Below are 12,118 nucleotides of genomic sequence, written 5' to 3'. Positions count from 1 at the left end.
CAGTTGACAATCCTCAGCCATGTTTGGCCATGCACATACCCAGCTTAAAGAGAACAATAAATGAGATGTTATCTGGCCAGGGGACCACTGAAAGGCATACGTCTGAAGAAAAAGAAGTAGAACACCAGAGAATGGACTCAAGTGGGTATGGTTTTGATAATTTGGCACTGCAGCATGGCTAACAGAATTAAGAAGAATATCAGATCATGGTATTTATTGGAGTCTGAGCAAAGTATGGAAACATTCATGTTACTCTGACAAATGCTGGGTGTATTATAAATGTGAAAAATAGGGGAAAGGGGCAGCCAGTCATAAAACCCAGGGGATAACACCCAGAAAAAGGGAGGTAATTGTCCCAATGTTCTCAGACCCATTATAGAGTACAAGTTTGGTATGTATCTCACAAGACATCTGTAACAGCTGGAAAAGCCACAGAAATACCTCAATAAAAGAATCACAGGCCTAAAGCAGATGCCCTATCCTGACCGTCTAAAAAAACTCCAGCTATACTCTGTGGCATATCGTCTTTTCAGAAGCAATCTCTGCTTAACATACAAGGCCATGTCAAACTCTGAGCTGTTGGACATGCTCCACTTAAAGAAATCCCAATCCCTCAGAGCCACACGCTCCAGGGATCTAAACCTTGTCATCACAATGAACAAAACATGCTGGAGGTATAGGTTCCTGACCCAGAGACTCCCCATACTCTGGAATAGACTGCCCATACATGTCAAGCAGAGCACCTCCTTGGCCCTCTTCAAAAGAAACTTTGATGATTGTATGGGAGATAGAAAATTCACCCCGGGGATCACGTTAGTCGCCCTGCTAGACAGGGGTCCAGGGAAGTATATATTGCGGGAAGAAATATCCAGGGAATTGTTATGGCTAGGCTTGTATATGCCCTAGGGTCGATAGCCTAGTACCAACCTATGAACCCATGTTGGGTAGACTGGGAGGATAGACAGGGTAAGCATCCGGGAGATAATATAAAGGTTTTAAGTTACTGTGAAGAATATCCAAAAATGAACACAATGGCAAACATTGAACTTGAACCTGTGTCTTTGTGCTTCCACAGTAGGGACTGTTGTGTTACTGTGAAGAATAAATGGAAATGCTGGAAGTAAAAGCAAATGTACATCCAGTCAAAAAACTTGGGGGGTAGAGGAAGAACATATAGGATGGATGGATACACAAAGGGAGTATCAGGAAGGTAGTGTAAAGGTTCCAGGTTACTGTGTAGAATAAACTGAAACACTGGATTTTAAAGTGCATCTTGCACAGGAAGGGTTTTAAAAAGAAAAGGCAAGTAGCAAAGAGGCTGTAATAATGGCATAGGGGATGGGGAAGAAAGAAAGATGGCCGTGTGTGGGAAAGTCCTCCTGAAAGAAAAGGGAATGACCTATGGAGAGAAATCATGAAAACGGAAACTCTAAGCATAACAAAAAATAGTTACAAGGAAAGATCTGTGGGGATGGGAGGTGAAGAAGTAGAAGGTAATATTAGTATTGGTGTTATACATGTAATAAGAGATTCATTTGCAAGATAAATTAACTGAGGCAGAGAAGATTAAACGGTTAATTTTAGATACTGTAAATCAGTCTCAACTAAAAGTTAGCCAGAATATTGCAACCATTACATGACAGAAACCATTGTATATCTGCACTTGTGGGGTGCAGATGTGCTGATAGATAAAACAGTAGTGATGCCATAACAGAGGGCAGGAAAAAAAGGAAAATCTGCTCTGAAAGGTATGACCCACAGGATCTTGGAGACACTGTCACTATCATGAACAAACAAAGCAACAAAAGAAATAATGCTAGAATTATTTATGTTCCTTGTGCCAGGAGCTTGTTGTAGAAGGGGCAGGGGGTCTACATGAGAGGATAATGGCATATATTCTAGTGACTACCTGCATCTTAATGTAACAGGGTGTTAGGTGCTGAAAGCTCTTTGGAACAGATTAGAAAAATAATCCATTTAAATTAATTGTTGGAATCAGTGATTAGGATACAGAACGATTAAAAAGTATAACAGGAGAAGAGAAGAACAGGAAGTGATAAAGGAAAATAAGAAAGAAGAGAACATTCAACAGCTGTGAAAACGATTGAGCTGTGTCTAACGCATGTCTAACAGGAACTGGAGCTGTACGGACAAGGCCTGGGATATGGTGTCTAACAGGAACTAGAGCTATACGGACAAGGCCTGGGATATGGTGTCTAACAGGAACTGGAGCTATACGGACAAGGCCTGGGATATGGTGTCTAACAGGAACTGGAGCTGTACAGACAAGGCCTGGGATATGGTGCTACAGACAGGAAAAAGATGGCAAAAAGGGGAAATAATGTGTCATGGCTTGACAGATCTGTGATTGAATAAGATACACTGTAGAAGAGACTAGAGTGGAGTAAGGCAAAAAGAAAGAGTTGGCTAAGTTAGTAACAGTAAGGGTGTTGTAGGAGGCAGGAGATCCTTGAGCTGTAGATGCTGCATTTAAGCCACTGGATGTGCGTAAGAAGGCTAATGACAGATGAAGGACCCGAATTAAAATAAGAGTAAACAGAAGCAAGTATAGCAAAGACAGACCTCTGTCTTTGAACTGTGAGCTGAAAGGTGGAACCTTTATGATAGTGAAGGAGATGGAAGATGTTGAAAGTTATTATGGGAGCTGCATTTAAGCAGAATATGAGGACCATGATAAGGAAGTGAAATATTGTTCTTCTAATCTTTACCGTCTCACAGCTGATGCAAGTGAAAGTGTTTACACAGTTGTGATTATGTCTTGTTTTATCATTTGTGATCTAAGGATGGAAAGGACAACATAGACCAAGTTTTGGTCTGTAGGAGGGGGACATTTCCCTCTTTTATGAAGCAGAGTGAGAAGCTGTTTAAGTAAACAATGTGAAAGGTTAGTAGGAACTGAAGACAACAAAATAACTGTGGTGATGAATCAAAAGAACAACTGAGTAAGGAAAATGTTCACATTAGAAGAATTGGGGAGCACTAGGAGAGAAGGCAATCTGCCTGAATAAAGACAGATATTAAGGAGTGTTAAATGTGTACAATATAAATGGGATACAAGAGGATGAAGTATGGAATGGATGAGGAAAAAAGGTGCCTATGTGTATGTTAGAAAAAGCAGCAAAAGTAATCCATCTTGCCAAGGCAGTCCTTGAGAAGGAACTGAATAGAGGAGTGAAGGGCACGCAAAATGCATTTTCTGATTCATTGAAAAATGTAGAGGTTAGACAGATATGTGATTGCTGAATGGATGGTAAAGAATGTATGAGGCAGGTGAAGATTAGACAGGCAAACTGAATGAATTATTCCTTTTGAGAATTACAGAGGAGCAGGAAGACAAAGTGTGGATATAGAATGGTAAAAGGGATTAGAGGCAATATGAACAGATCAGGGAATGATCACACACAACCAGAAAAAGAGCCCTTTGAAATTTGAAGAAGCAGTACGGAAGGAAAACAATTGTTGCCGCTTCTGATGCTAAAAGTGTTAGCAGTAGTGCTTAGTGGTCAGCTAACTAAATTGCATAATTTCTACCTCAGAACTGGAATTGTACACACCACAGAACTAAAGGATGACACTGGTGCTTCTCATGCTATAAGGGTATATCCAGGAAGGAGTCTTAACAAATACATGTCTGTTACCCCATTAAAGCCTAGTAATGCCTCTGAGCATTTCTTTAGTTACATCCAACTGATATTCTTCATATTTGTGTTAATAATTCCAAAACCATGCATCATTCAAGGTATTAGATGATTTCATCTTAAAGATTACATGATGGACAATACAACTACATCAACAACTGGCCACTGTTTAGCATAGAATAAACAAAGAGATATTCATTGTTGTTCATAAAATATTTATTTAGATGGTCATAAATTTTATTTTTCCTCTAAATATCTTAATATCTAAGTGCTACATATAGAACTGCCTAGCCTCATATGAAAGCTCACAGATGAATGAATAAAATTCTGCTAACAATATGTGTGGATCCTGAGTCATTGCAGAGGTATTATAATGTGTTTACAAACTATTACAATCCTAACAATTACTGTGCTTACTGTAACTTACAAAATGAAGTTTAAGACCTAGAACCAGCATGAAAAAATGTTCTGAAGAATTTGCCATTTACACTTCTACAGTAAATCCTATGGTTCCAGAGATTTAAACATTTGTTTGAAATGTGAGGACATAATGTGATTTTATCACAAAGCTTATGCTTTCCCCACTGGAAGTTATGTGCAAACTTTCAGGTTTCCATTAGATGAAAATGAGGTAGTCATTTCCATGGCAAAACAAATTATGAAAAGTACTGCGAAGGGTATGCTGATGGATCTCCTGTTTGATAATGATCTTGCAAGTGAGTGCAGATTTGGCTTTGTATAGCAGCACTCTTCCATTCTTACTTAACACATTTCCATGGCTGGATCATAACTGAAGTAGGCATATAGAAACCAGAGGACAATGAGGGTTAGACCTAAGTAAGGTATTCATATTATGTCACCCAGGAGATTTTTGGAAAAGATAATATCTAAGAGAAGGAGAGAGAGATCTAGTGTAGCGAAGTTGATAGGAATGTGTTAAACTAACCAGAATGGACAACTGTCTGAGGAAAGACAAGTAGAAAAGTGTGATGTAAATGTTTGGAATGTTTGTGTAAAATAACCTGTTGAGATTGGAGAGTCAGCTTAAGTTTGTCACTGATGATTCTGAGACTACTGTAGTCACCGCAGACAGTGGGATCAAGTCTAGCTAATAAAATCAGGTGCAGATCTGCAGCGTGGGCAAATATGCTGCAACTATGTTTTACTGTAATGAAGTGCAAGGGTGTGCAACTGGGGAATCTAAAAAAAAGTACCTGTTAAAACATGACCATGAGTAGGATAGAAAGGGAATCACCATTATACTCAGTCATTCAGGAGTCATTCAAGTACTAAAGAGCAGTAGCTATGGGCTATGCAATGATGAAGTGAATAGACAGGGCCATGGACTCAGATATGCCAAATTCATCCTCTTCTTACATTGAAAATCAAAACATTGGCACATGGAACGCTGTGTCTGTTTTTGGTGGCCCCAGAGAGAGAAAACAAAATTAGGCTGATGGAGCGTACAGAGGAATGCTGCCAAAATGATGAGGGGAAGAACAAAAGTATTAGGAAGGACTGAGACTATGGTAGATGCATGTTGTAAGAGACAAATAGAGAAAGAAAGAGGGCATGACAGTACAAACGAGACATATTGCCAGTAATGGAAAATGAGTGGAGCAGCAGTGACAAGGAAGAAGATTGGATAAAAAGGCAGAGGTGGCTACTGGAAGTGGCACACTTCAAGGTAAACTCATGCAAATCTGGGTAGAAAAAAGGTGATGGAATGCTGGTGTGCACTGACAGAAAGATATGGAGGTGTGCAGGACAAGAGAGGATTCAGTGGCACCATGGACAGTCACACTAAAGGCTGTATGTGAGGAATATTAGGAATAGCTGCAGTGCAGCTAGATGTAATACTTAAATGGACTTAGATGGCATATCCTAAGATAGCTTCTTTGTTTGTTTTATTTTATGTATTTGTTAGTCAGGTAAGTCCACTGCAAGCAAGTGTCCTTTTTCAGGGGTTATCTGGAAGGGTGATCTGGTCATGTGACTTGTTTAGAGCCTCATAGTAGGCACATAGAGTTGAAGGAACCAAACTCTGTACCTTTGACTATAGGAAGGAGCTCATTAAGACCTCAGAGCCTGAATCATTTGCACTGACTGCGAGGCTGTGTATTACCATATTGTCTATTACCAGATATTTGTATGGTCATAAAAATGGGAAGAACAGCAATGGAGTGTAACCAAATAAAAAGAACAATCAGCAAAAAAATGTGGGTCAGATGGTGATTCCACAAAGTGAGGATATAAACTTTTGTGGGGCGTCAAAATGAATTTTGACCCAGATCTGCAAGTTAATAAGGATCCTATTAAAGTAGAGCTGTTGCGAAATTATCATAATGAAAGCTTTTTTTTTTTTTTAAGAAAATATTTAAAACTACCATATACAACAGGGTTATACTTGCCATGTTAAAAATAGCTTCATTGGGGTGGCAAAGTGGTGTAGCAGTTAGTATTGTTACAAAATAAAATGGAGCACTTTTTAAATTTATTTCTGGACATTGACAGACTTGGTATTTATCATCATTTGAAATCAAATACATTTTACTTATGAATTTGAGATTTCCCCAAGACCACTGCTGATGCATGTTATTAGTGCTGGGTGAGGATACATAGTAGGTGGATGGAAAGCTGCATTTTTGTTTAAATTTTGTAAAAGACTGAAACTACAAATGGTTTGGACATCACATATGCTTGTATTGGGCTAAGTTGATGATGTTGGGATAGGCATCTTGCTCCCTGTGTTGTTACTTAAGCTATGTTTTGTAGGAAAGGATACAAAGTAGGTCATGGAAAATTTTTTTAGTTAAAATTAAAACTCTTTCCAGGTTTATAAGTAGGACTTTTTTAATTCCAAATACTTGACAGTAACATAGAGGAAACTTAAGAGTGTTGGCACACAGGGACTGGGTCCCCTTGGCTACTTTTGAGTAAAGATTTTGTAAGGGAAAATAGGCAGGTAAAGATATATTTACAGTAGCCTTGCCTGTGGTTTGACCGAGATATTCTAGAATGTCTTTACAAAGAATAACACTGGCAGATTTGATACATGCCAGAAGACTGATTATCTTGTTTCTGTTAGTAAAGGGACGGGTGGCAATAGACAGCTTCATTGTAGGATTTAGGGCTTAGAAGAGATATGCATGCTGCCTTTATCAATGGGGATTTTTGTTTCTTCTCAGTCAGCTGGAGTACATGTTATATTTCAGTCCTGATCAGTGAAAGAACCCACTATTACTGCCAATACTAGAAATGTACCAAATGCAGCAGAACACACTGTACTGTTGTTAGTGGTTTGCACTCTAGGGAGCAGCTTGAGTAACACCCTGGTATCAGAACAATACTGTGCTTGCATATACACACAAGTCAAGACAAAACTTAAGTCTTCTTATGTGAACCAGGTCAGTCGTTGCATTTACAATGGCTGCAGTGCTTTCAATTGTATTTTGATGTGATCTTTAAATGGCGGAGGTTCTAACTCTTGTCTATTTAGATAATGTAACTATCTAATGTTTTTAAAGTTCCTTAGAAATTGGTCTTACTTCAGAGTTATGGGGTGCAACAGATTGTTGTACAAACTCTAGCAATAGCCATACAGTACTTCTTTTCTAAATGTAATTAATATGCCATTTACTGTTAAACTGTCATATATTTTTAGCACCTCCTGGATGATACAGAAGAAAATGAAGCAAGCTGCAAGAAACTTGGAGCTACTGCTGAAAATCTCAAAAAGGAGTGCAGCCCCCTCACTTATGATCTTATAGACCAAAGAGTAAAAGAAGGACTACTAGGGTAAGTCCATTTGAGACATGTATATCATGTAAAACCTGTTGTTTAGAAGAACCATTATAGTATATGTCATGTTTTATATAAGAACCGTTATTAGTACGCTTGTTATTTTTATGGCTTGACTCAAGTAGCTATACAGTGTCTGTCTACTTCTGGAGTAGTAAGCTTGCACAGGAATCCACAAGTAAGGTGCTCAGCAAAAGCCTCACAAAAGAAACTGCAGGCTGTGTAACATATTATTGGACTGTACATCTACCTTGACTTGTGTCCTCACTTGCATGTGGCATAAGAAGGACAAAGTGCACATTCTCAAATTACATATCTGCAGTCAGAAAGGCTGCAATTTATGAGCTATAAAGGGAAGTAAGAGTGAGCTGAATTAGGAACATTTTAGATGGTTGAAAAACACACCTGGTCTGAGTCTGATTTACTGCTCTTGAAAAGTATTTGCAATAATTCTCACTCTTTTATTCAGTGATATGTATTGAGGTAGGGAAGTCTTTGGCTAAATGGAAGGTATTTGAGGAGCATAATGGAGTCAGATTAAGGAGAAGATGAGATTTTAAAATGCAAATTAGCTCTTCTTTTTAGTATCTGATGTTGGCAGTTTCCATGCCTTTGATAATTAAAATAAGCTTGCAAGTGTCAGTCCACTTACTAGATTAGCGAATAACTGACTGAATAAGTAAAAGGGTCAGCACAGAACAGCACATTCAAACTCCTTATTCTGTTTGACAAAAAACTTAGCAAAGCACTGAAGGAGAAATGGCCAGGACAGGTTACTGTTCACCTTTTCCTTAATATGAGGTGATACCTTAATGACACCCTCATCTTTTCCCTTTATGTGAGATGACAGGCTTATCAGTCATCTGTCACAGTGCCTTAGTGAAAGATTCTTTGCTACCTCATGCTGGCTGATGGGATCATTTTATACTGCCTGCTCCTACAAACTTACTCGTCATTGATATTGATCTGGCTGCTGGTGTGAATAATCCCTGTGGTGAGTAAGTGTTATCGCTGTGTTGTGTTCTTTCAAATAACCAATAAATGTATGCAGTAAGACTGTGTGACAGATGGCTGATCAGAAGACTAAGCCTGCCACCACACACCAGGGAAAAGAATGGTGACTGCACAGTGGACGTGCCACTTGGTTACCGCCTCACAACTTGGGGAAAGTGGATAACTAGACAGTAAATATGCTGTTTCACTAACAACAGCAAAGAGACAGGGAGTGGTGGTACAGAGGGGTGCCAGTAGGTTAACACCTTAAATCAAGGAGAAGGTAGCCGACTACATTCTGAAGTTGCAACTACATCATTAATCAGAGGAAGGAGGTGGGTTACTCAACAGTAGGGTACCATTAGGTAACAAGAATATCTACAGTTGCACAGAGGGCAACTGTATAGCTATATATCAGGATGATCCTTAAAGTGTTCTGAATTCCTTCTGTGAGTGAATTGTATACTGATCTGCATTAGAGCAGATAGATGAAAGGCGATAATTCTATCACAGTGTTTGAGGTGCTGTGGTGGATTGCTGAAGTGCTCAAGTCATAACCAGGCACTCAGAAGAAAGTGTGCTCTGCCAGTGTAAGAGGATGGGTGGTGCTGTTACTAAATAGGATGTCCGCTAGTTCACCAGGAGTGTGTCTGCAAAGAGAGAAAGGCAGTTAAACATCAGCATTCCCTCTAGAGTTTTAGTCCTTGTTATTTTACATGTTTTTATTTTATTGACAAGGTAGAACATACTGATCATGTTACCCTTTTTCAGTGGAGACCAAGGAGCTTACTTACGACAGGAAATTTGGTCAGGGGATGAGAAACGTCCCTGCTCCTCATTGACAGTTGCAATGAGATCCTTACCACCAGTTCAGGCAGATGGGACCTTGGGTTAACATTTTATCTGATGGAAATTGCCTCAGGAATTTCCACAACCTCTTGTGCTGTGCAAATGTATTAGACATATAAGAATAGTAACTACCTGACATAAAAAATTATGTCTGGATTATACATAAAAGTACACTTTGTCAAATGCAGTGCAAAGAGGAATGGCTCTAAGCACTGCTACACTGCAAACAGAACTGCCGCATGTTACTCCCAGGCATACAACTACAGCAGTCTGCCATAACTGCATTGCACTCCCCAAGCCCAAATGTATCTAATAGAGAAAGCACTGACTTTAACAGCAGGTAAGTGGATCTTTAATGTGTTTCAGTATTCTTGTATATTAAATAAATTGCTGATATTGCATTTAACCAGTAACTTGTATTCTCTTATCAGTCTCTTGTATTTTGATATTCCATTATCAGTGAAACTGCTACCTCCTGTTGGTACTGCTACACCAACTACTACACCAATTATCAAAACTAGGATGTTCCCTCAAATCTGTCAAATGGTTCTCCTCCTACCTCAACAATAGAGAACAATCAGTAAAGTGGCAAAATGCATAATCTGACTATCAAGAAAATAGCATTAGGAGTCCCTCAGGGTTCCATTCTAGGGTCACTGCTCTTCAATATTTTCATCAATGACTTTCACAAAGTCTCTCAGTTAGGAAACTTTATCCAATACGCTGACGATTCAACAATAATATCTTCCACCAGCAATTTCTCTGACCTTCTCAAAATAACCCAAAAAGCTTTTACTTCTGTAGAAACCTGGTTAAATAATTCTCAATTGCTGATAAATGCCAGAAGAACAAAACTCCTCTTAGTCACTTCAAAACCACCAAGCATAAACTTTAAAATCTTTTCTAAAGATGGAACTGAAGCAATTCCAGAACTCCAACTGGCTTGAATTCTCCAGCCATCTTTTCTCCTCTGCCCAGCACTCCATTCAGTCCTGCAAACTTACACTTCTACTCGGTCACTTAGATCATCTCATAAACAACTAATAAAGGTTACAAAACCTAACAAAAGACCTGGACAATGTATATACTTCTTTAACATTGCCAAACTTTGGAACACATCACCCTCCCAAATAACTCTAATGGAATCTTCAAAAATCTTTAAATCAGCACTCAAGTTAAATTACCAAAAAAAAAATATCCTATCCCTGTACAACAACCAGACTTCCATAGTTTCCCTACCTCATGCTAATCTTATCCTGTGTGTCATTTCACAATTTACCTCATTATGTACTTCTGCCATGTACTGCTTGACTTTCTAAAAAACACATACCTAGTTTATTCAGCTAAACTCTGACATAATCCTTAATATGCAATACCATGATAAAAATCTTCCTCAGTGTACTAAACTATATGTGACATATACACATACACAATCACAACTAAGACTCAGCCTCAATTAGGCCATGACCTAACCTCTGATTGTCTTATTGTAGACTGTAATCTTGTTTTTTTTTTTCTTCTCTGTTTCCTTTCTTTCTACTCTCTTTTTCTTGCTTCAAAATGTACTGAGAATTTTTTCTGTATATGGAATTATAAATATTTTCATTTTAAATGTTTAATGTATTACCACGGTGACATATTTCTTTTAAATGTGAAAATATTTTTAATGTCTTAATGTTCTAAATTTTTGAATGTATTACTGTGGAGCTTTTCTCCCCGGGCCTCCACTGAAAATGGGTCAGTGGCCCAGTGGACTTTACTGGTCAACAAATGTCAATAAATAAATAATAATAAATAAATAAATAATAAATAAATTATCACTCTCCCATCCCTTCTTCTTCTCCTCCTTATCCAATATTTGAATGTTTTACTCTGACATTTGCTTTATGAGTAAGTAATAAACTCACTCACTTATAATGCCCCCTTTGGTATGTACCAAACCAGGCACACCCAACAACTGGAATGTCCACAAAGGTTCCTCACAAAGAATACAGTTGTTTTTTCTCATCTCCATTTGAACTTATGCCACATTTTTCAAGACTTTTTGTTTTAATGAAAACCCTCAAGCAAAAACATTAAATAAAAAACATCCACACCCCCTACTAACTTAGAACATACACACAAAACTATATATATATCTCTTCAAAACATGAAGTTTACCCACCCACGAGAAGGGAATAATTGTCCCAAATTGATGGCTGCACCTACAGGCATTATCTAACCTAAAATTTAGGTTACCCATGCTAAAGCGCATACTACAGCCTGTCTTCCCACTTACACTGATCGCTGCCTTTTTTTTTCTTCTGTCTCTCTCTTCCCCTGAAAAGCAGTTTGCATGCTTTCAGAAAACATTAACTTTAAGCCTTAAGAAAAAGTGCAGTGGCTATGTTTAAATAAAACTCTCTCTCTGTTATAACACCACCTAAGTATGTAAAAAGTTCAGTTACCTAGACTCTAGATAATTCCTGTATCTACTTTGCATCTACTACATTAAGTGTTCCACTTACATCTATGTGAGCTAAAACTATATGTATGGAATGTTCTTGTTTAGATTCTCTGTTTTGCTTGTATACTGTCCTTGAAACAAGTACGTTTACTGTATGGTTCACTAATTGTATAAACTAATAATATTATGCACTAAATGTCTTTTAATATAAAATCTGTATTGTATGTGTACTGTCATAAATGTGGAGCTTTTCTTCCCGGGCCTCCACTGAAAATGGGCACTTCTGGCCCAGTGGACTATCCCAGTAAATAAATGTAAATAAATAAATAAATAATAATAAATACATTTTTTGGTAAAATTTAGTTACTGG

The 12,118-nt window shown here is 38.1% G+C and overlaps 1 protein-coding gene across 1 annotated transcript in view; it reads left to right on the top strand.

Annotated features, from left to right (window-relative positions):
• Positions 1 to 12,118, top strand: part of SYNE2 (spectrin repeat containing nuclear envelope protein 2) — a 3,814,665-nt gene that overhangs the window by 3,063,723 nt on the left and 738,824 nt on the right. The window contains exon 107 of the mRNA XM_044073561.1: positions 7,324 to 7,457. Coding sequence (XP_043929496.1) covers positions 7,324 to 7,457 — 134 coding nt within the window. The remainder of the gene's footprint in view (positions 1 to 7,323; positions 7,458 to 12,118) is intronic.

Source organism: Protopterus annectens, chromosome 6.part0, assembly GCF_019279795.1.
Source record: "Protopterus annectens isolate FY-2018-M chromosome 6.part0, PAN1.0, whole genome shotgun sequence".
In the NCBI taxonomy this organism is placed as follows: domain Eukaryota; kingdom Metazoa; phylum Chordata; order Ceratodontiformes; family Protopteridae; genus Protopterus; species Protopterus annectens.
This window is presented reverse-complemented; position numbering and strand designations above follow the sequence as displayed.